The 24575-nt window shown below is 50.1% G+C and overlaps 2 protein-coding genes across 4 annotated transcripts in view; one reads left to right on the top strand and one right to left on the bottom strand.

Annotated features, from left to right (window-relative positions):
• HRAS (HRas proto-oncogene, GTPase) overlaps nt 1-3133 on the top strand; it is a 41094-nt gene extending 37961 nt beyond the window's left edge. The window contains exons 5-6 of the mRNA XM_027898196.1: nt 604-728; nt 2835-3133. Of these exons, the coding sequence (XP_027753997.1) occupies nt 604-723 (120 nt within the window). The 3' untranslated portion in view covers nt 724-728; nt 2835-3133. The remainder of the gene's footprint in view (nt 1-603; nt 729-2834) is intronic.
• Nucleotides 3134-11356: 8223 nt separating this feature from the next.
• Nucleotides 11357-24575, bottom strand: part of LOC114064816 (USP6 N-terminal-like protein) — a 78371-nt gene continuing 65152 nt past the window's right edge. For all 3 annotated transcript variants that reach the window (XM_027898187.1, XM_027898189.1, XM_027898186.1), the window contains 8 exons: nt 23886-23995; nt 23196-23244; nt 21595-21715; nt 20621-20715; nt 19009-19074; nt 17542-17641; nt 16132-16284; nt 11357-15948 (listed from right to left, as the gene is read on the bottom strand). In XM_027898187.1, the coding sequence (XP_027753988.1) occupies nt 14693-15948; nt 16132-16284; nt 17542-17641; nt 19009-19074; nt 20621-20715; nt 21595-21715; nt 23196-23244; nt 23886-23995 (1950 nt within the window). In that variant the 3' untranslated portion in view covers nt 11357-14692. The remainder of the gene's footprint in view (nt 15949-16131; nt 16285-17541; nt 17642-19008; nt 19075-20620; nt 20716-21594; nt 21716-23195; nt 23245-23885; nt 23996-24575) is intronic.

The raw sequence follows: 24575 nt of genomic DNA, 5'->3' as shown, positions 1-24575 counted from the left end.
GCAAGGGCTGGGGTTAGTTGCTTCTTCAAGGCTAAGCGCTCCATCAGGGTGTTCTGTCCCCAGTCTGGGCTCGAGCCTCCAATCTGGAGAAGTGCATAATTCGTGCTCTGGCAGCAGTGATACTTTCTAAAGGCTTTCACCAAGGCTCTGGAATAACCCCCACAGTCACTGCAGGTCAGCTAAGCTCAGGGGCCTTGGCTAACCTCATCTGTGGTCTATTTTGGCAGACGTATAGGCAGAATATACCAGTGCTGGAAGGACCACATGGGGCTCCCAGAGCACAAAGGTGGAAATGGAACAGCTGACACCTTCAGTGGCCCAGTGGTGGCTTTTCTCTTGGTGGTAGGACTAAAAGCTGGTGAAACTCAGGGACTTGAGAGCTCTTTAGCCTTGTGATTGCTCATTCAGTCTTTCTCTCTGTTTGAGGGCCGCACTGAAGTCCTTGTTAAGTCTCTGCATTATGGTTTTCTACCTTTAACTCTGCAATTTGCACTGCTGGAAGACAGGGCTAGGAACACCTTGCTGGGTAGCAGAGCCCTCTTTTCTCTCCTCTGTCCCCTCTTAAAGTGGGCAGCTGCTTGGAGTGATGCTTTTTTCCCCCAGGGCGTTGAGGATGCCTTCTACACCTTGGTGCGGGAAATCCGTCAGCATAAACTGCGCAAGCTGAATCCCCCGGATGAGAGCGGCCCTGGCTGCATGAACTGTAAATGTGTGGTATCGTGACTATGGTGAGTTGTGGAAGCAGGAGATGTGGTGCAGTGGGGTTATATTGGCAGGAGGCGATGGAGTGCCATGGAGACATGTTGGAAGCAGGGCAGGTGGGGACTACAGATGCACTCGTCAGCAAACAAATGCAGCAGAAACAATTTGAGCAGCAGATATTTTTTGAATTAAACACCTTTTCGACTGAAATAGCAATAGTCAAAATTCCCACTTTCCTGAGGAAGCATGGGAGAGGAAGGGGTTGTTTATTATCCCCCCTCATTTTGTATGACAAAATTCTATAGAACTGAACTTTAAAAAAAAAGCGTGTTTTGTTGTGCTTTCCCCAGGAAAGCTTGTTCCCATGTTACTGTTCTGAAAGAGAAATTAAGCTGATGTTGAAGGTGTACAGCTCACTGCCTGCTCACCAGACTGGCTCTAGAAGAGTTCAGATGAAGAGCTGGGTGGGTGCATTGCCTCCTAAGGCACTCATGTAAATTGCCTCATCCTAAAGTTGTAGAGCAGACCTGTCTCGCTGTGAAAGTCCTGTGTTCCTCTGAAGAGTTTTCCCCATTAGATATTTCCCCTGGGATATTTGGAACTGATGCAATGTTGAGAATTAGCCATAAGGGGGCTGTTTTGCTTTTATAAATTGTGCGTGCTGGAGCCAGAAACAGTGTTTTGCAGAGTGTTTATGTTCACTTGCCTGTTTTTCTTCTTTTTCTTTCCTTGTTTTCTTTTTTTTTTAGGATGAGTTTATTTAAATAATTGCAATCCTGCTGGATAGCAATCAGGGAGGGCTCCTATTGTTGTCCCTGCATGTGCTGGCTGGTCTTAAAGCCAAAGGCCTGGGAATGTCTATCTCTGTAACCAATTTGTTCCATGGCAGAAGTGGAGAGAGGGGCAATTGGGGATGAGATCTGTATCTAAGAACATCTGGGACTGGGATGTGGGAGAAAAGCCTGCATGAACATTGCCGTTAATGTCTTTTGTCTTTCGGGAGTCTCCCAAGCACCTGGACTGGCGCTTCACCCCTTTAAACAACTGCTGGAGTCCTAAAGAGAAGTGCATTATATCCAGAGATGGTGATAGGAGGGTCTCCTGAAGGCGGAGGTGGGCAGCTGGTGGTTGCCTCTGTTGCTCTTTGAGCCAAAGGCCGTGAGCACAGCAGAGCTCTTCCTCCTGCCCCCCACCCCCCCAAAAAAAAAAACCAACAAACAAAAAAACGCTGGCAATGTTTGCTTCCTATGAGCAAAATACTACCCAAGGACCCCACCCCTCTGCTCCCAGCTGAGGCACGTGAGGTCATTTGGGGGCCGAGCCAAATGCTGTGCCCAGCACACTTATTGCTACTAAGGGAGATTTTCCAGATGTTTGGGTCCTCCAGATGTTCAGGAGCGTTTCCTCCGGATGGGGATGTGAGCTCAAGGCTCGTTTCCTGCTCTGGCTCACAGCTGACAGCATGGGCTTGGCAGGCACTGCTGCTCCCTTACACTGCCAGGAGCCTAGTCCTTGTCACAGCCCGGTGGCAGCACTGGTGTGGGCAAGAAGGGGAGGGAAGGAGACTCTTGGAAACATTCCTCTCTCTTAAAAGAGCATGCCCTGTGAGTTGCCCAAGTCTTTTTCTGCTCAGGCAGAAACTGGAAACCAGACATCCCAGCTTACTCTAGCTGCAGTGGCCGAGAGCAGAGAGGGAGGAACATCAAAGCACAAAGGGAAAAGTGAGGCAAAGGCATGCTGGGATTTGGGGAGGGAAAGGGTGGGTGTGTGGCTGGGGAAATTTGGTTGCATTTGCCCTGGATTCATTTTGTGGTTCCCATCATCCCTGGAGGAGAGGGGAAGATCTTGCCAAACAGTGCCCCTTCCCACAAGGAGGTTCAGGCCGAGGCAGAAGGTCTGGTGAGGTGCCTGGGGCTCACCCATTACTCCATAGACTCCAAAGCTTATTCCCTTCAGCAGATGTGCAGATGCTTTGTTGAGCCAGGCCCAGGCCTCTGAGACCTGTGCAGCCTTTTGCTTTTCTCTGTGGGCACTAGCAGGGTCATCCTAGAGTGTGAGGGGTTAGTAATTGAAACAGCCCCGATGGTTCTGATGGTGAATGGGTGCTAATGAGTGTCCTCTTCTGGTTTCAGCTGACTGGACCATGTCTTGGAGAGGTTCCCGCTGTGCAGTGCGCAAGGACAGAGGTGAAGCGAAGGAAGAAGCAAATGGATTCAGAGGAGGAATATGGGGGAGGGGAGAGGAGGAGGAAGAGGACAGGGTGAGCATGAGCCCTCCAAGGACTATCTCGCACTTCACCCAAGCCTGCGGCAAACAACATTTTTTCTTTTTTTATCCCCATCCCCTCATCCTTTGGCCTCCTCCCACCCCGGCAACTGTACAAAGCCACAGATTGAATCACAGTAAATTATTATTTGATGGTCTCGACAAATCATCTTGATGGCTGTGTTCTCCTTCCAGAGGGTGCTGCTGCTGGTGCTCCTGAAAGATTGCTGATGGGATGGCAGGGAGGAAAGGGTGCTGATATTTGCTCTCCACAGACCAAGGTCAGGCTGTAGATCATGAAGGTGATTGGGGTGGGAAAGACAAGCTGCCTTTCAGGGGAAGACAGCTTGTTGTTGTCTCCAGCAAGTTATTGTCATGATCTCGTCACCACCAGCCCACTTGAAACTCTGCTGGCTCCAAGTTTTGGTAGGATGGAAGAATCCAACCAGTCCAAGTCTGTCCTTGGTGCTCCCTTGAGTGCCTTGCTTTCAGCCTAGTTCTTGTGGCATTTTTTTATGGCCTCAGATGCAATGCCTGGAAGGAAAGAAGCAATGGGGAGGAGATCCAAAAGCCAGGTTCACTTCAGCTGGTGCCAGTTAGTTGCTTCTGTACTTTTTCCAGGCACCTCTTTCTGGCCCAAGACCTCCATAAATGTGTTGTGCTCCAGAGGTAGAATTAGGTCTTTCTGGTCCCCTCCAGCACCTAGCTAGTGCTAACACCCGTATAGTACATATACCTCAGGCTGTTCCAGTCTGTTGGCAGTGTGTAAAAGTATGCAAATCTTCATCTGCCCCATGTGTGGCTTTGTTACTGGTGAGCACGTAGAAAAGGGCTTTCCTGCGCTGCAGAAAACTGCCTGGCTGCTCAGCAACTAAGACTAAAGGATTCAGGCTTCCAGTCTTGGGTTTAGAGTGCGTAAGAGTGTTTTGGATAAGGGCTAATATGTTGGGAACCCCATCTCTGCTTCTCTGTGATTTTTGCCTGAGCTCTGACGCGTGTGCTGTTCACTCGCAGACCCGAGATCAGGCACTGTGCTCAGCACTGCAGGTGGCTCAGTACTTGCTGCCTTTCCCCCTCCCAAGCTATTGCACAGGCTAATTTAGCTGGCATCCAGAATAAAAAGCACCAAAGGGGGAAGGCGATCCAGCTGAGTGTGGCAGAGAGTTGTTCTGCACGGGCTAGCCCAGGCCTGAAGGGGTGCTGGGTTTGGCAGCCAAGGCTGGTCAGGGTTGGGAGTGGTGAGAGCAGTGTGAGTCACGTGCTTCATATGGCAAAACTGGCACAGAAACCCTGGTCACCCGCAGCACAAAGCCACAGCCCACCCAGGGGTTCACAGCATCCATATGAACAGCCTCTATCCCACTCCTCATCCTCCCTCATGCCAGGCAGCAGCAGAATTAAAGCAGCAGAATTCAACTCCCATACTGCTTGGAGGTGCTGCCTTTGCTTTTGGCCCGGGCAAGAGAGGACTTGTGCTAATGGCTTGGGTTTTTGTACATGCCTGCTCCCGAACTGCTGTGGGGCACAGCCCCCACCCTGGCTGCAGCTGCCTGGCACCCTGTTCCCATAGGAGAAGGACTGATACCAGCTGGAGTGGGAGAAGTTGCCCAAGGGAAGAGCTGCCCTGCCTTTAGCTGGGTGTGCTGTTTGCAGCAGCGCCTCTCCCTGTGCTGGAGGAGTGCTAAAGTTGCTGAGTCTGGTATTGTGTGGTGGGACCGGACTAGAGGCTCCCAGAAAAACCTCCCAATCTAAGTTGTTTCAAGTGTGAAGCCTGGAAGAATGGTGTTTGTTCCTAAGTTGGCAGCCTGTGTGCAAACTGCCCATGGGGCAGAGGGCAGGGATACTTTGTCCTTCCAGAAGATGACTAAAAGCCTTAACAGTTAGTGGGGTGGGTTGACATGGGAGCGCTTGCTTGGTGGTGTTTCTGCAGTAGGAACTTGGTGCTCTTTATCTGCTCTTTACCAGGCCCTTGGTGAAGGATGGGATAGCTGTATCTGGAAGCCTGCAGATGAGAAGTAACTCTGTGTCTGGGGCTCTCTCAAGGACTGGACTCTGGCTGGCTCTAACCACAGAGAGTATTCTCTCATTTCTGGTTGGGAGCTAGATGCCACAGTGAAGGACTGGGAGCTGTGGATAAGCAGCTCCCCTGGGGAGCTCCTGGGAGTACCAGGGATGAGGTGTCTTCGCAGGGCAGGCACCACCTGCAGTGACAAGAAACTGGCACGTCTTGGTGAGGGTGTGCTTAAGCAACACTTGCCAGGATGCAAACTACTTCAGCAGCTTGGTCAGGAGCAGGAAGCCGAAGTGGGAGCATCTCCCTTTCAGAGAGAGATTTCTGCACTCCTCAGAGTAAGGTTTTCCAGCTTGTTCAGGAAAGCTCCATGTCTGATCAAGTCACACATGTTATCGTAGCTTGTTTGAGCACCTTCTAGTTGCAAAATACTGTTGCTTCCTCGGACAATTCTTCATGGCTGTAGCACCAAGGGGTACTGAAAATGGGCTGTTTCATCCACGGATCAGCATTCAGTGTCACCATCAGGCACCAGACAGGCTTTTCTTCACAGCAGAAGAGTTCAGTTGAAACTTCACAGGTTTCTTCTGTTGTCCACTTCAAGTGCTTTCAGACACTGACAGTCTCTTCTAGTGTGGCTGGTTATAGTCCTGTTCTATGTACAGATGTGCTAGGAAACATTGGGCTTCTGCAAGTGGCCCTAAGAGTTCTTTGGCAGCCAAGGTCTCCCTTCACCTTGGTGCAGGTGGTAGGACAGTGCTATGACAGGACAGCATTGCAGAAATCCAGTGGTCAGGTAAGAGGTAGAACTGGAGATAGCAAGCATCTGTGGAGTACCTGGCTGATAGGTGATGGTCTGAGTCTGGCACTTTGCAGACTCATGCCTTTCATGGATTGCACCCAGGAGAAGCAAGGCAGCCAGAACCCTTTTTGAAACAATGCTGGTCAGTAACATGACCATCTCAGGAGCTGGTTAGCCTTTTGTGTTAATTGAAAGATCACAAGAAACTCCAACTTGGGGTTGAGTCCATGCTGAAAGTTGGAGATAGTTTGGGAGCAAAAAGGTGCTAAAAGCTTGACACAACCCTTTTCCAGAAATCATGTATTAATTGTGTGATTATGTATGATTGTGGTATTGCATCTTTGTTCCAGGAGGAGAATCGTGACAGATCTTCAATATGCAGTAAGATACATCAGCTGTGATCTGATCTGATCTGATCTTTGCTGTAGGCAAAAAAACAGATTGTATCACTTCTTTCAGGTGGAGCTGTTACTCAGGATTTGGCTTTTTCACTTGCTACCTTGGTGCTGGTAATTTGGGTACAGGACCATGGTACAGGACTTGGACTTGCTGCCCATGATAGGCAGAAGGTCAGTATATGAGGTTATGATGTGTTCTCTGCTTGCTAGCTGAACTTCTCAAGTCTGAAAGTAATGTCAGGATTTCAGTTTCACTGGAGTGAATGTAGATCTGGAGAAGGAATTGTGGGGTTTGGAGTTGATTTTCCCCATAGTTTTTTAAGGCACATTTGTTCTGGAAGTGCCTGGACTGGAAAATGCAGTTTTTTGACACTGCAGTCATTTCCCTTATGACAAGGAGTTTGTTGCCTATCTCAGCTCTGCTTCTGTGGCACAAGCTTAGGTGAGCAGAATGTACAGTTATTCTGAAAGGCTGATCCTCCATAGCTGGAAGCTGCAGGAGTCCACAGAGGAAAGTTTTTGCTATATTTGAGCACATCAGCTCACATTTGGCTGTTGTGATCTCTTCAGCTGGTCACGGCAAGGCTGAACTATACTTGCTGCTGTGCTCCAGCAGGTGTGAACACTACTTCTGAGAAGGCTTCAGTCAGCATCCTACTGATTATCTGTTGACACTGCATCTCCTGTGATGAAGGAGAGCCACCTTTGAACCTGCACTTAAATGACAGAATAGCTGACGAGGTCTGGTCTAGTCTGGTCAGGTCCACATGTCTCAGGATGTATAATGTATGTTTTTCTCTCACATTGTTCAAGAGCCCCACACCCTATTACAGTGGGGTTGGGGCTCTAGAGACATCACAGCTGAGTCAACTGAGATAATTGCTTACAGGTCCTTAAAGATGCTGATTAAACGCTGGAACACATCTCATGCCTTTTGGTCTCTGAGGGCTTCCACAGAAGCATTTTCCTAAGCCAGCAGAGATGGTGACGCCAAAACAGATGAGCACATGGTGCTTCCTGAAGGCTCTGGCAAGCACCTGGGTTGAGTTTTCAGGAGCTGGCAGCAATGGCCCATAGCTCTGAGATGGGATGGTGGTGGCAAGAGTAGCTGAATGAAAGGCTTGAGTTTTATGGAGAAGCCTTGGCTAAATGCTGGCCTCATCCTCCTCACCTGCAGTCTGATTGAGTCAAGAGGAGTAGACCAGGTTTCCCTTCTGGACCACAGCCACTGCCGCAAACCTTCTCAGCCTAAGCGGTACCTCCACATGGCACTTCTTGCCTCCACCAGGAGCCATAAAGGTAAGCAAAGCCACCCAAGAACCAGCTTCCCCAGGCAACTGGCTGCCTGAGGTTATGTAAGTCTGTCTGCAGGCTTAGGTATCCCAGGGGCTGGCTCTGATGTGGAGCCAGGCTGAGTGGTCTCCAGAGTGGCCTAGGCTATTAATGGGATAGTTGGAAGCAGGAGTTTGTGGTATTGCACTCCATCTATCCACAGGTACCTCTAAGGGACCTCATACCAGTTTTGGACCAAGATGGAAGTTTCTTAGTTTACCTTTCTCTGTGTCTTAGGAGGAGCCTGTTTTACTATGTGTAAGAATAGGCCTAAATAACCAGGCTTTAGTGACTTCAGTCCCTCAGATTCATGTGTGTGCCTTCAAAGTCATCTCCATCATCAGCTTGGGCTCATTTATAACTGCTGCCAGTGAGTGAGGATGCTTGTGGGATGGGACCACCTGCTGCGTCAACTAGTGAGATATTTTCAACTCTGGCCTGCTTGTCTCCTGCACTGTCCTGGTGCCCACATCCTTCTAGGTGAAGAGGATGCTGGTGCATGCCCTGTGGGCTTCCTCAGCTGCTGAGGTTGTAGGATTTGGGAGACGGTTTGGAAAGGGGTCAGACCTGCCTCTTTCAGTTGCCAGGCTGTTCTTTTCTCCATGTGCTGCTTTGTAGATGATGTGCTGTAAGGAGGTGACATTGCTCAGAGGACCCCCAGCAGTGGTGGGAACTGCGACAGGCAGATGGGGCTGGCCCCATGTGCAGCTCTCTGTGTGTTGAATACAGGGTCTGTGGCTTAGCAGAGGCAAGGTACCAGCCCCAGCCGTGGCTGCTGGGGCTGAGGGTGCACACCCTGTGCTCTGTTGTGCCCTCGCTCTGCTCCACAACCCCCAGCCACCACTGTCACAGCCCTTTTGCAGCACAGGAGAAGCACGAGAGCAGCACAGTGGGCCGAAGAGGAGGAACGCTCCCAGGCCCAGCCAAACACTGGCACTGCCCCTCTGCCAAACTGGCTGGGGTGCAAAGCTGCCAGACACAGCACACCGATCTCTCTCCCCCCACTACATCCTGGAACCAGAGCCTAAACCAGCACAAAGCCTTGCTCCTTCCCTCAGGCTGGCTCTGTTCCAGGCTCTACTTAGCATCAATTATTCAGTGCTGACTGGCCGAAGCCTTGCAGAGGCACACAATGGGGGTTGATGAGCTTTCTGTGTTGTAGGTGGTGGGCAGGGAGGGTGAGGAGCGCAGCCATGGCTTGGCAGAGACCCAGCAAGCAACAGGGACAGAAGTGGCCACCCACTTGTCCCAGCTCCTGGCACTGCTGGTTTGGCTGTTCATGAGCTAGGAAGGACGACAGGAGCCATACGGGGCTGCCAAGGCACCAGAGCTGAGCACAGCCTGGGGAGACTGCAGTTCTGCCCTGGGGTCGTTTCCGGGCAGGGATCAGCCCTGGGAACTGGAGAGCTGGTGTAGAGTTCTCTGAAAGCCATGATGAGAGCAGTGGCTCCACCAGGGAAAGGGGGATAGGAAGTACTGGCAAATACTAAGTACAGGAGGAGAGGCCATGGGAGGACCAGTCCCTGGCTGACAAGGCCGTTGGAATTTAGGCAGCAGCCTCAATACCTTCTAGAGTTCATTTGCCACTGGTCCCAGTGCCGTTCAGCAAGTGGATGTTTGTAACGTTGGGCTTTGGGACTGCCCTGCTCTTTGTCCCCTTGGAGCAGCAGCCAGGCCCTGGGGGCACACAGGAGGGGGCAGGGGGTGCTGCTTGACTGATGCAGGGACTGCCTGCCCTCCTATCCCCTTAGGGACATGAGTACTTCCCACGCTGACACTTCCCTGCAGCAGGGAGCATGCCATGGCCTGGTGCTCCCAGCAGCAGCTGGAAGCCTGGCATTTAGCCTAGGCTGAACACCAGGCAAGGCTTATGTTCACCCTGAGGTCTTTTGCTTCTTGGGTAAGGGATGGAGGTCCTAGTGAGCAAGTCCCAGGGGTGGTCTCCCCCTGGGGAGGTCTCTGTGCAGTGCATGCTTGGCATCCCAAAACCCTACCTGGGATCTCCATTAAGCACCAGTTCAAGGCTGGGTACTGCTGTGGCTCCTGCATTTGCTGCAGGGATGCTATCAAAAAGCGGGTGGTGGAGCTCTGCCTGTCCCTGGTCCTTCCAGGAGCAGAATGAGAGTACCCTGCCACAGCCAGGAGGCCACAACTGGGCACACACATGGAGTGTGGGAAATCAAGGATACCTGTAAGCAGTATCAATCCATTTTTTTTCAACTACCAAGTGAAGCAAGGCTGTTTAATAGAGGAACACATCCCTCAAACCTAGCACAACTCACCTTCCCTGGGGGAAACTCTGCCCTTCTGGACACTTCTGCTCCCTCTTTGGCAGGGAGGCTGTTCCTGCAGTTGGATAAATGCCATATCTAAACCCTGCAGCGCCTGTCATTTAGGTAACCATGGCAGATGTTCAAACCTGGTCCCACCTGGCTGCTTCCTTCCTACCACCTGAAAGCCAGCTGGCGCTGTTGGCTGGAAGGTGACACAAAAGCTGCTTGTGCAACAGGGCCGCTCGTGGGTGCCTGAAACACAGAAGGGATGAGGTTTGCTTCACTTCAGCCCATGGATGTCTCACCCATGCTCATGGTGGCACTTCCCCAGGCTGGCATCCAGTGTGAAATGGCACGGGAGATGTGCCAAGAGCTGCACCCTCAGGGCACTCCTGCTCCATGGTGTTTACCAGTTCAGGTTGGGTTTTTTGGTAGGGTTGTAGACCAGTTTTTAAACAGTTAATGTAAATTAGCTAACTTAAAGACACTAGAGAGCCTCTTTTAGGTGAGGCACAGCAGTGACAGAAGCAGGAATACCAGCCTACAGCACCCAGCAGGTGATACACAAGGATGCCCATTTCCTGCACTACTCTTAAATCCTAGGGTGGCATTTAGGTAATCCCGGCCCCTCCAATTGCTGTCGGTCTTTGCGTGCTCTGTGCTACTCTGGCAGAGACAGATGCCCTTGTGTTTACTATAAACATGTGGCTTAAGAACAAATGGCAGCTTTCTCTTAGGGAAGCCTGAATACTGCTCCCATTTAACACCCCAAAGCCAACAGTACCATGGTCATCTAAGCGCAGGAAGCCCTGGCCACAAAATCTGAGGTGGGTCAGAGATACTGCTCACACACAGCTTTTAAAATTCATCTTCAGCTGTGAATGGCCCCACCTTACGCTCCCAGGGACTGGTGTAAACGTGACTCAGTCCTGACTCATGAGCATGAGTCGCACCCACCCACCCACCTGCTGTGCAAAGAGCTGTGTCCACCAGCTCTCCGTCCTGTCCAACCCTCCTAGCACTGCCTCTGACCAGGAAAACAAACTCCAGACACAAAATCTTGGCCAAAAAAGAAGTTGCAGAAGGGCTGCTGGGCAAGGGGCCATGTGTCAGAGGGGATGCTCAGGGGCTGCAGGCACGACACTGCCCTTTGCTCAGGTGGGAGAAGACAGGGCTATGGGGGATGAAGCGTTTTTCTTTCCACTGCTGCTGGGGATGCCTGGATTTAACTACAGTAGAAAACCAGGGAGGAAAACAGAGATGAAGTAGAAGGGAACCACTGCAGCTGAAGCTTACCCAGGGAACCAGGCTAAAACTCAGGAGAAGGCAACCAGTCTTGCTGCAGCTTCTGTCACTGCAATAAACCTCATAGAGTCTGATTTTATGCTAAACTTCTTTAACCATTATTATTATTACAACCATGTAAAACACAGCATCAAATACTTTGGACAGTTTGGATCAGCATAAAAAGGAATGATAACTTTTTTTTTCCCCAAAAAAAACTTCCTTTAAAAAAAAACACACAGGAAAAAAAAAAAAAAAAAAAAAAAAGCACAGACATAAAAATGGGGTTTTTAAAGAAATAATTATAATACATTAGAAAGAGACACGGAGGAAGCGTTCCACGCTGTAAACAAGAATAGCAATTAAAAAGAAAAGCAGATGGTAGCCAGGCTCTCAAAGTGCACAGCTGAGAAACCCTGACCTCAACCACAGTCCCATACTGGAACTCGACTCCGTGGTTCCTGCTGCCCACCGGTGCTGCAGCCACTCAAAGTGCTCAATAACAAACAACAAAAACAAACCAACCCCCCAAAAAACCCAATCCCACAACACTGGTCATTACATTGACATGGAAGACAGCCAGGCAAGAGTTGTCTCAGGGCTTGAGGGCAAAGATGGGGGGAGCTGCTTTCCCAAGTTTGCTCACAGTAAGAGTGCCTTTCGCCAAGGGGCTGACACTGTTGTAAGAGGCTGGGCAGGGGGCAAGTGGCTTAGGCCAGCTAATTTGGTAAGAAGCAAGTGGCTTAGGCCAGTTAATTTGTCCTGCTGAGCTGCCACCCTCATCCTTCCTTTCCTATTCCCAGTGAAAAGAGCAGAGGCTGGGCCACGTCCTGCCCATCCTGGCTGCCACAGACCTGCCATGGCAGCGCTTCTGTCAGCAAGGAGGCAGGTCTGCAGACAAGAGGAGGCAGGACTCATCATCTCCTTGTAGATCATGCTTTGATGTGCTGAAGGAAAGCATTGTGCGCTGCTGGCTCCCAGCCAGCTGTGGCAAAGGGCCTCTTCCCAAACCTACCAGCTTTCAGGGCCTGCAGGCTGGAGAAGAACTTCTTAGGTGGCACGGTGAGGAGCTCAGAGACCTTCCCAGCAAGAAGCACACTGGTGGAAAGGAGGAGCCTTTGTTTGCCTGGTCCAAAGGTCACTGAAACCAGCTGGTGGCTTCCCCCAGGCATGGAGGCAACTGAGGACCTTGCTGCTCATTCCCATTAGGGCTTGAAGGGGAGGAACCACCCCCTCAAAATTTATGTTGAACATCACGCACCAAACGCTATGCAATGAGTACTGTGCATTTGACAGCTTTCCAAAATTAGAGCAAACCACCTTCTTACATGTTAATACTGCAAAACATCCCAGATATATGCTGGGTGAGGAGCACGGGTGCACGAGCAACATGATGTGCCAAGGCCATGTGCCTGAAATGAGGGAAAACAGGTCAAAATGAGGGGAAAGAGGTGTCAGCTCCTGCACCCGTGAGCCAAATGCTCAGATGCATTAGCAGGAGTCCTATGTGGGCTTCAAGGAGAGGACAGAGCCCCAGGCTACAACAGCCAAGCCAAGATGTGACCAACAGCCCTCAGATGCTTCTCGTTGCTTCACAGTCAGCTCCAATGGCCAGTGGGCTACCAACAAAAGGCAATGGATATCTGTCCTCAAATACTGCTCAGGTATTTTAACACATAAATAGGTTTAAGTATGCAGAGTTATGGGAAAACATATGCTAAATTAAAAACAACTCAAGCACCATTGTCCTAGGAAGGACCAGTGGTGTCTCAAAACACAAACACTGAACATTCATAGAGCACTTTTCCTCAAACAGCAACACTTGACTCCTCACAACACCCCTGTGAGGTAGCTAATAGGGTTATCCCTGCTTTGCAGAGGGAGAGGACAGCCAAGGCTGGAATCTCAGCAGAAGATGGGGCCTTAGAGAGAGCAACAGAAGCTGAGAGGGCTGTAGTCTGGCTGGCTACTTCCAAAGAAAGATCGGGTGCTCCCTTTGACACTCTTCCTGCTACAAACACAACCAACCACACGTACACAAGGCAAAATAAACCCTGATAAATCATCGAATCATAGAATATGATGAGTTGGAAGGGACCCATCAAGATCACCGAGTCCAACTCCTAGATCCCACAAAGTAATTTAGTGGAAGTTTTGTGCTGGGCTTTCACACAGGCTTCAGGTCAGGTTATGCTATTGAAGCAGCCTGTGAGACAAAAAAAATAGTTTTTTAAGTCTCCTTAGAAACTTAAAGAAGCTTTTGCTCAGAGTCTCCATTGAAGGGGTGGGAATCCCACCTGCAGCCACCCCTTCTGAACCGCAAGGTCAAAAAGCACATCCAGACTGGTTTATTTCCTGCTTCCTCCAATGATCTACCTTCCTGATGAAGGTCCTTCACCTCTAGGGGCGAAGTAGATGCTGGAACAGGATTTTGGACCACCTCTTTCTGTGGGGTGCGTGTCCCAAGGTCCCTGCACACCTCCAACCAATGGCTTGGGCTGTGCAGCAGCAACACTCTGGGATGGGGAAAAGATGGACAGGCCACCAGGACTCGGTGCATGAAGGGCAAGCAGGCATGTGGGCACCCATCATGCCCAGGTTTCCTTCCTTGGTTGTTAATTTCTGTGTGATGTAAACAAGAAGAGCTGAGATCAGGCCCTGGGCAATGTGCTTCCTTTCCCCAACTCCTATGCCCTTTCCACCCTGACACTAAACCTGCTCAAAGTAAAAGCAGACTTCAGCTTGGGCACTGTGAGTAGATGCCACTGCACCTCCAGCAGCTTGCTCATGGCAGCAGCCCTCCCAAGCCAGCAGTCCCTTTTCCTGTTTGGCCAACAAAAAGGCGGCAAGCCTGCTCGCCACGCTGGACCTGCGAGGGAAAGGCCCCTCAGCTCCAGAGACCAGGCTCAACCTTCATCACTGTCCTTGTCACCTTGAGAACAAACCACCTTGCTAGTGGTCCTCCACCAGGGGGACACCAAGCAGACCCTTAAGGGACTCGGCAGCTGTAAAACCTCTTCTCTGGGACACCATCCACCACTGCCGTGGCAGGAGCCCAGTACAGCTGGGCACCGCTTTGTGGAATTGCATAGAGGGAGCAGCAGGCCAGGATGCCACGGCCCTGCCTGGAAATCCTGCTGCCTACAACCACGGGTCTGGGAAATGAAATAAAGATCTATTGCTACATAGGCCTTTGAAACCAATGCTGTGGCTGTGCCAGTGCTGGGGCATTTTAAAGAAAGCATCTCGGACTCCTATGCCTTGTTCCTGCTTCCTTGGCCATGGGTACCCATGGCAGGCAGGACCACAAGAAAACACGCAACACATTCACCAGCCCTGCCTCTTCCCCCAAGCGATGCAGCTCGGGGAGCTTTGAGGAACAAAAATGAAATCACTTTCCAGTTTGTCCATAGGAAAGATGCAAATCCAATTTGTTGGTGTCTCCAGTTGCTGGTGGCCCCTGCTTCGTCTCCTGGCTGGGCACACGTACCAAAGCACAGCTTGACATACGACGGCTGCTGTGCTGTCACCCCGACACAGCCCTGCTGAAGGATGGGGATCCTGTAAATGGGGCAGGGGTGCTGCTCCAGAACCTGCTTCCTCTCCCTCGCCTCCCCCACCTCCGCTAAAACGTCACTGATTTGGGCAGCTTTGCCAGGGGAGGAGAGCCTGAAAGGAAACTGTTCTCTGAGCGGGATTTGGCAACCTGTGGTGGTAATTTTGGTTTGGGGCTCAGAGGGGGTCGTGGGGATTTCAGTGCATTTAATGGTTTCTGGAGGCCTTTCTGGACATCCACCTCCTCTGGGTCCAGCGTAAGAGCTGGTGGTGTGGAGGTGGCAGGCAAGGGGTGTCCAGTCTCCGACAGAGGCAATGCCACCTGCTTTCTGTTCAAGAAATCCTGCTCTGTCGCGTGGGCCAGGTGGAGGGGAGTGACCGTTTTGATAACGATGTAGGGGCTGTTCCCCTCCGCCACAGGGGATGATGCCCGCTGGAAGGGGCAGCCCTCACCCAGCCCTGCTCCCTCCGGCTCGCTGCTGGATAAGATGGGCACGCTGCCTCCCGCCACCCTGTCCTTGGGCCAGTGCACAGTGTCAGCGGCGCTCCCCAGCCCATTCTGCAGGCTGGTGAGCTCTCCTGTGGATGCAGCTTTGGATGCCGAGCGCTTCAAGTCCATTTTGCCTGGCAGCACCGCTCTGCAGTGCTCCTGGTCTGCTGCCTCCCTGAGCCCACTCTCGGGAGAGCCGTCGTGCTGTGACGTGCAAGAGAGACGCCGGCAGCTGCCCAGCAGGGGATGTGGGGGTGCTTCAAGCGCTGCATCTTCACACAGGGAAGATGCTTGTTCTCCTGCCGGCAGGGCAGCAGGATTTGGCTGCCATTCTGCATCGTCCGTAGTGGAAAGCTCAGCAGTGCTCGAGTCAGGTGGAGCTGGCCTGTTTTGGAGAGAGGAGTCTAAGGAGCTGTGCTCAGCTGGGGCATGGAGGGGGACTCCATGGTCCATCATGGCACAGCCAGGAGCAATAAGAGGCTCCTCTGGAGGCAGGAGGTGATGATGAACCTGTGTCTCGCTTGCCTTCAGAAGAGATGATGACTGCCCGTCCACGATGGGCTCCACCCGGCCCTGCTCTTCCAGTGGCCTTCCATCAGGAGGAGGCAGGTTTGTTGCTTCGGCTGCTTCCCTGCCCTGGAGAGTGGGAATCCTCTCTTCCACCACTGTCATTTCTCCTGGTCCCCCAGGAACTCTGTGGGGATGGGGCTCCCTGTCCAGGGTGTGCTCACCCACCCGGCCATTCTGGCTGTTGGCTGCTGGGTTGTCCTTTACAGCTACTGGATTGAGAGAGAGCTCCAGCCCCAGGGGTTTCCTTGGAAACTCTTCAGGTTTTGCTGCATTGGAAGCAGAGAAAACAAACTAAGACCCAAACTGTGCATCAGTTCATTTCTGCACGCCCTGAATGTGAGGAAGGCAGACGCTCCACCCAACAGCCCCTTCTGGGCTGCCCCAGCTCCCAGCCACACCAGCAGGATGCTCTTGTCCCTGCTGGGCTGCCCACCTTCCCCTCTACCCACCTGGTGGTGGGAGGTCAAATTTCATCTTCCGCAGTTCAGTCATTGACACCTGCAGTTGCTCGATGACTGCATCATCCTCATACTGCAGGGAAGCAGCAATTTTCTCCTGCAGAAACTCACGTAAATCTTCCAGTGTCATCTTCAGCAAGCGCTCTGGGGAACAGGAGAAAGGAGTAATGACAGCAGCACAGCCAAATTGCAGGGTAGCATGAGTGTGGGTTGTACTGCTTTGGTTTTATCTGGGATTCTGCTGCTGTTCCCACTCGGCAGTGAGACAGCCTGAATGTTTTCTCCCCTCTCCCACCTTTCTTTCCCCTGTTGCTCGGGGTCGTCAATACACGTACATATCCCGTGCCACCTCTGAGCAGTAGCTCTGCAATGGCAGAGCAATGGCAGGGCTGGAAGCTGTGCCGACAAGGATGCGTGTTTTGGGCCATTTCTGGAAGTTCTCACCAATGCCTCTAGGAGGAGGAAAAGCTCCATGAGACAGGCCCTGAGCATCAGGCTGAACAGCCACTGCTGGCAGCTGCTATGACCAGCCAGGAATGCCAGCCTGCACCAGCCAGCAGGCAGGGATGCAGGCAGAGGTGCTGGCCCTCACCAGGGTTGCAGGCAGGGGTGGGATACAGTCTGGAATGGGTTGCAGGGAGGGATGCCAATCTGCACCACATATTCCTTAGGGAGGAGAGATTTCACAGCCAGGCTGAAACATCTGCATGCCTGCCAGTTTCCAACTTTTAGCAGACAAACAGGATACTCCAAGATTTATTTCTGGATAGTCTGTTCTTCATTTAACTGAAGAAGAGCAGGGTGGCTGTTTGCAGAAGCCAACACACGCAGTCCCAAAAACCCTACTGGCCTAAAGGTTCCCAGCACACACTTCTGCTCCAGATCAAGGCCACAGAGTGACAGAGCAAGGCTGCAATCCTATGGAAGGAGAGGGGTTCAAAGTCAGAGGTCTCATGGTAGAAACATCACTGCTCTAACGTTATGTAAGAAAACCAGGTTTTGATCAGTTTAGAAGTGTATTAATGGATTTACTTCTCCCTCTACAGACTTTTCAGCTGAACCACCACCTAGAGTTCTGCAGACAGATGCTGCAAAGATGCAGCAAAGAAAGATGTTGCAAAGTATGGCAATTGCTGTCTGTATTGCCCCTAAAAGCAATATGTGGGGCACAGCACGTAGAAAGAGGCAACTGGGAGCATTCCAGGTGAGGTTTGTGTGGGATAAGCACAGCACGTCAACCCTTGCAGCATGTCATTTTGTCCCCAGAGCACCAGCTCGGGACTGTGCCTGCCAGCGCAGGGCCTGGAGAAGGCTGGAAGTGGCCAGGAAGGTTTTCCGGGTTGGCAGCCCAAGGGTGGCCCAGCGCAGGGCCATAGGGGACACAGTTTGCTGGGACCTTACTTTTGTGCAGTTTGAGGATGGTGTAAGCCATGGCTGTCAGCACACGCTCCCCTTCCAGGATGTAGATATCCCACAGCCGCAAGGTGAGGGTGAAGGGCGTCTGTTTCAAATACACAAACAAATACACACATGGGATGAAGATACAGAGGTTGGTGGCATCACTACATCCCCTTGCATCAAAACACACAACACAGCTGGGCTTTGGAAGTCATGAATTCATCTATAGCACAAAAAATATATCTTTTCATCTGTGGCTTTGCCTTAAAGCTAACAACCTTGGACAGCTAGGAAACTACTTAAAACCCATCCAGGAATGTAGAAAAAAGAGAGGGTTTCCTCACAAGCATACTAGCGCATGGATTCCCCTATCCTGGAGGGAGCACCATCATCTTTCAGCCTTGCAGCACACAAAACAACTCCTGCATCCATCCACACTTCTCAGAAAGGCTATTTATGGGATAGGTCTGAAAGCCCCAAGACACCTCACTAAGCATTAAAAAAAAAATCACTCATTTGGTGTCCAGAGGAGTGTGTTTCCTCATACACAAGCCTTATTTCTGCCTGCTAGAAACACCTCTGCAAGAGGTTTTCATTTGCACCCAGATCCAATCTGACAAACAGGAGTGAACTGATATCCAAAATGATGGAGCAGCCTTATATCTCGCAGCAAAGATCTAAGGCATCTCACCAACAAAGAAATTAGTACTGGTCCTACTGTGGGATGCTACTCTTACTCTCCAGACTTTAGCACAACCGACCACTGCAGCTCTGCTACTGCAGACTTTGCATTTTATACAGCTTTTTAGTGGAAGACTGCAAAGCAGTGAGTTCCCTCTCAAGCGGAAGAAGTCATCCACTGTTTTACAGGAGACAGAGCAGCAGAAAATTGAGACTGGAGCACACAGATGTCCTAAACATTACCAAGTCTCAACACTGCATTCAAGTGTGCAAGCACAATACTGCCCCTAAAAACAAAGTAGTCTTGGCTCAGGACTGGCAAATTAGCTGTGAACAAATCAGGGTAATTTTCTCACGTTTTCACATGTTTCCAGTCCCAGCCCTCTCCTTTGCCTGCAGCTGCTACACTGCTATTTGTTGAAGTTTGTGCCCCTAGCTCTTCTCCTCCCTACGCTGTTTCCAGAGCCCAAGTGAGGTTAATTGCCTTTGCAGCAGTGCCACTGGGCAAAAGAAAGATCTCTCCCAAGTTTAAAGCTTATGCTGCTGCTGCTGAGCCATCTCCCAGCGACTGCTTTAGATGAGGCAGCAGGAATTGGTTTGTCATCGGTGACATGCAGTTATTTTTAGCTTCTCCCTTATTAATTTTTTTGTCTTAAGAGAGTGTGCATAGTATCCCACCTTATAAAATATTAACACCTTCTTCAAAGTATGATATTTACAAAAAATCCCTGGCAGATTAACCATTCACGCAAACGGCAGAGCAGCGAAAAACCCCCAGAGCATCCTCACCCGGTCAATGAAACACTGTAGGAACCACTTGGTCGTATAAATCCCTGTAGTCATCTGCTCCTTGTCCTGGGGGGAGACAGCAAAGAGAGACAGGCGTTTCACCAGGCTGGCTGCTGGAGGTTCAAACAGCTCATAAGGCTTTGAGGGAGGTTGGTTGTTGGCTCATCAATGCTGCAGTCTGGGTGCAGGATCTGGCTGTGGTTTGTCTCCCAACAAAGCCCCTGCTTTAAATACCAGTTTTGAAGCCCTCCTTTGGCCAATCCTCAATGTGGACAGACTTCAGCCACAACTTTGGAGAGGAATTTCTAGGGGAAGCTTTTCTGGCCTAGTACCTACTCCAGGGGATTTATAAAAACCTTCAAGGAACCCAAACCACTCACTCCTTGCAGACTACCATTTTTGTTTCCATAGCAATTCCCCACAAAAGCTTCTCCAAGCACAGTTAAGCCAGCTTTGCAAGCACCACCTCATTTGCTTGGCATGGCATGGCATGGCATGGCTGCTGCAGGAGCAGAACAGCCTGACAGGCTACAGAAAGCACTCAAAAAGCCTTAAAAACTTCACCATCATTACCTCTGTCTAACGGTGCTGGGATGCACAGAGCTCTGCATGTGCACAGAACTGATGTAACTGCTGCTGCAAAGCCAACAAAGCAGTGGGGATGGGGAGAGAAAGAAGCCCATGGGATTAACACCTGGCTTAGGCCTTTGCTCTTGACTGGTGCTGAGCACCTGCAAGCCTGGAGAGCCTCCAGGAGAAGGAGGCACGAAGCAGCTTTCAGAATTATTCCCACTCTCCCTCCTCTGCTGGTGACCATAATTAAGTGAAGACCTGTCCTGGCCCTGTTTCCCTTTTACAGGCAGGTCTGACTCACTTGTAACGTGGAGCAAGAGCTGTTGGAAATGATGACAATATAAACAGCTTTTCCTGGAGCTGGTGACCACCAAGCCCCTTGGGAGCATAAGAAAACTTTAGGAGTCTGGCCACTGAATGCCAACTGTCTACACCAAATGCAAGGGTGGACAAGGCAAAACAAAAAAGGGAGCAGGTGTTGCAAAACAGTCGCCTAAGACGTTAGACTGCAGTCGGTGTGTCCTGCAGATGTTCCTCCGGCTATCAAACAGGCCTGTACCATCTGCTAGAGAGAAAAACAACTGGACATGCCTGAGCAACAAAACACAACAGCAAATCTTATGTGTCTCCTGTCTTTCAGCAACAGCAAAGCACTTGGAGCTACTAATTACTGAAATAAGACTCCACAAAATTCAGCATCAGCCTTTGGGCTTTGCAGCTGGTCTAACACAGTCACTCACTGCTGTATGGAACAGCTCCTTCTGCTGCAGGCTCTGTAAGCCTTTCTGCCTGGCTTTCCTCAGGAAGCCTTTAGATTTTAGCAGTCCCTCCACTAATGATGACCAGCAAGCAAATGATAACCATTTGCCTCAGCAAGGTCGAGGCACCCCATTTAATAAATGCTGCCTCTTTGTGGCTGAAGCAGTCCTACATGGTTAGAAGCATGTTCAGCTGTGCATCTGTTTGGCAGAACATTACATTAACTGCTTTAGCATTAAAATGTGGTATTATTATAGGAAAACTGATAGCAAAGAGATACCATGTGCTTCTTCAGTTTGGGAAACAGTTTGCTTAAAATCTGTTCGTGGTGAGCTTGAAACCTCTGCAGCTTTGGGAACCCAGGAATGAAGAAACCTTAAAAATAAAAGATGAGAGAAATAAAAAATAATCAGAAAATCTCTGGAGCAGGGACGGGGACAGCCTGGTTTTCTAGAAACTCATCTCTTCAATTGCCTGTTGAAGTCGGCTGGACCACAGGGAGCCCAGCTGCCTCCCTCCCAGAGTCTGCCCTTCACTACATGGGCAAAAAGACCCTCAGACCAACCCCAGCTGGTCCTTCTCAACCAGCCCCAAGGACCAGACCATGCACCTCCCCCAGCCCACCTGCCTGAGACTTGGCTTGGCCAAGACCTCTCTGAACACACCTCAGTGCTTACCAAGGTTCAGAGAAAACCTGAAGATGTTTGAACACCACAAGCTTGTGCAGTGCCCTGTAATCTCAGGTAATCACATTTAAGACTGTCCAGAGTTATCAAACCATAAGGCTTAGCCCTCGGCCCATAAAATAACCCTCTGTGCATACATTACCGCTAACCACAAGTAAGATGAAAGGATCTTTAATGTGTTTGAAGTAAAATAATACAGCACATTTGGTGGAATTACATCCACATTTAGTGGATGCTCTTGGATGTACTTCTGTGAGACTTCTTATAAACTCATAACCTTGAGTTAATTACTGCCAAGGGCAAGGCACTCTGGAGGGCGGATAGCTCCTCTGTGGAAGTGTTAATTACTGAGCACTAAAGCTCAGTGTCGATAAAACACATTTTTTTCTGATAAGAATGTGTCTGCCTCCAAGAGCTAAATTGAGCTCTGTAGTCAGGTTGCATATATAGTTAAGCCCTACCTACTTTAATTAAACAAGTATATGAGGAGAAACAAGGCTCTACTGACCAACTAAACAGCCCTCCCTCCAGTTGCCAGACACCCATCCACATCCCACCCCAGCATTACCGTGCATGGCGTGTCGCTGATTGGTCAGCAGCTGTGCCAGTGCCCAAAATGCATCCTCCTCATTTAAGTACATCAGGAGGATGGCTGCAATCTGGCTCATCCCTTGGCAGTAGCTTACTTCCTGCAACAGCCAAGAGGGACACACGTTACCATAAATGCTAAAACTGTAGAAGCAGGTCAGGTTGCCTTGTGCTTCCCTCTCCTCTTTCAAGGTTTGTCCTGTTTCAATGTCTTTACCATTTATGTCCAAATTCACAGCTCCCACGTGTCTACAGCATCTACCATGTCACTGACTCACAGACTAGACTGGGTTGGAAGGGACCTTCACGATCATCTCGCCCAACCCCCCTGCCATGGACAGAGACACCTTCCACTACACCAGGTTGTTCAAAGCCCCATCCAATCAGGCCTTGAACACTGACAGGAATGGGGGGCATCCACAGCTTCTCTGGGCAACCTGTTCCAGTGCATCATCACACTCACTGTGAAAAATGCCTTTGTTATGTCCAATCTAAACATATGTCTTTTGGTTTAAAAACATTGCCCCTTGTCCTGTCACTACACACCCTAATAAAAAGTCTTTCCATCTTTTTTTTTTTTTTTTTTATAATCCCCTTTTATATATTGAAAGGCTGCAATAAGGTCTTTCCAGAGCCCTCTCTTCTCCAGGCTAAACAATCCTAACTCTCACCCTTTCTTAACAAAAGAGGAGTTCTGGCCCTCTGACCACTTTTGTGCCCTTCCTCCAGACCCACCCTAGCAGGGCCTCCAGCAGGAGGTGAGGGGTTTGAAGGCAATGTTACCACACCATGCCTTTGTCCCCTGCTTGAGCCTGGAGGGTGAGGGACAGAAACCCAACAAAAGAGGTGTCTGCAGCTACTTCAAGAAATAGGGGATGTTATGACAAACAGTACGTGACGCTTTTTGGATTCCTTCAGTCATATGAGCACTGATGTAATTAATAAATAAATGTGATAAGCATTTATCTGGTATGAGGGAGGTTCCTTGACTAACCCCCTGAGCATCTTCTGTGCCTCATGGGGTAACTGTCCCTCCTGGAGATGGAGGTTTGTAGGTTCAGCTGCTAGTTTAGGCTTATTCTGCCTATGCCCTTCAGCTAAAAACTGATTGGTTTGCTGTAATAAGTCAGTGTTTTTAACAAGGAATGCCATTTGGTGTAAGATAAGAAGGCAGCAACATGGTAGACTGCCAGGAGACTAACTGGTGTTGCTGGAAAGCCAAAGGGCAATCCCTTGTTCTTTGATGACACTCGCCCAAACTGAATCTGCCAGATGTCATTTACCAGGTGACAAAATGAACAAAGGAATGAAACAACTGTGCAAAGACTCCTGTGCTGCCAGGGAGTCTTGCAGCTGTCTGTATAAGCCAGTATTAGGACTTAAAATTGGAATTACTACTGGTTAAATAGGTGTGTGTCTGTTTTATATATATAAAATAAATATTTTGTATATATGTATACATACAAACATACTTGTCTATATACATATAAAATGCTTTTTAAAAGTCTTCGTTCATATATATATATGTGTGTATATATGTAAAGCACAAGACTATTCATGTTGACTGGACTTACTACTTACGGTGTTATAAACAGAGTATGCTGACAAGACGTGGAAGAGTGCCTGTTGCCTGGGGAGAAAGAAGGATATTAAAATATCTGAGCCCAAAGTCTTAAGCTTTGTGACCAAACCAAGGCATATGAAGAGTGCGAAGACCCTGAAAACACCCAGCCAGTTATGTCTTTTGCACAGGAGGCTCCTGCAAGGAGCAGGTCTCACAAAACCAGAAAGCACCTTCCCCAGAGACTGCAGCATAGGGCAGCTAGGTGTGACCCATCCAAATGACAGAGCCACTCTGTCAAACTTTTCCGACTCCATCTGTTGTGGAGACCCTATCCCACCCAGATCCTGATGGGCCCACCCCATCATCCCAGCCATCCCATACCAAGCCCTCTGTAACTGTGACCCTAACACCTTGGGGGACAAGGCACTGCAAGAGGCTGGTGGTGCTTGGCTCAAGAACTGGGGCTGAACGTGGTGCAGTGGTGACCTCTCTGAAGGGAGAATCAGCAGCCCAACATGTGTGGGTGGTACTGTGTGGTGAGGGTTTGAGGAGCAGGCAGAGGTGGCTTTGCTCTCTTGTGAGCTGCTCTGAGCCAGGGTGCCGGTGGCCACCCCAAGCCAGGGGACTGCTGGCCCCCCATCCAGCTCATCCTCCCATATCCACAAGCACCACTGTCTGTATAGCCATGTGCAGCCTCCTGTACTCACTTCACTCCGTAGCGATCCCGAAACATGATGTGGTTTCGGAAAGTGCGGTTAACATCCAAATCTATCTGCTTGATTTCCGATGAAAAGCACTTTGCTTGTTCTTTCATTTGCTGGAAGGGACAGGGACAGATGAGGCAAGAGTCAGACACGATCCTCTCCAGAAGAGAAACTAAACCCAAAGCCAAGAATTCCCATGTTCCCTCCACACTGGCTAATGATTAGGTAACATCACACAGATAAACATCACACACTGGACTTAAGTCCAGTGCAAAAAAATGAAAATTCAAAAGAAAGTTAAGACACCCTCAAGCAATTGTGTCCTCAGAGCTCCAAGTTGAAGATGCTCCATGGACAAATCCCACTGCAGTCCCATTTGTAGCCCCCTGTTCAGCCCTGTGCCGCAGGCAAGGACCGTTATGCTACAGCCAAGCATCTCATCTCACAGCTTTTAGATACCACCAGTGATCATGCCCTCCTGCTTTGATATCTACAGGGCCAACTGCATGAAGAAAATACATTTTGTGACTGTCTTCAGGCAGACTGAAATCCACTGGCAGGTTAGAGGCATCAGAGATGAGCAGCAAGCCCACCCTGCCTTGAGCCTGGGTTCAGGAGGGGTCCTGGGCTCACACAGGAGACAGAAAAGAACACATCTGCACAGATGCTTATCATCTGCTCCAGCAGCTGCCA

The sequence above is a fragment of the Empidonax traillii genome, unplaced genomic scaffold, assembly GCF_003031625.1.
Source record: "Empidonax traillii isolate 1590-97213 ecotype Southwest subspecies unplaced genomic scaffold, ASM303162v1 scaffold583:size513456, whole genome shotgun sequence".
Taxonomy (NCBI): Eukaryota; Metazoa; Chordata; class Aves; order Passeriformes; family Tyrannidae; genus Empidonax; species Empidonax traillii.
The sequence above is the reverse complement of the archived record's forward strand: the minus strand, read 5'-3'. Positions and strand labels throughout refer to the sequence as shown.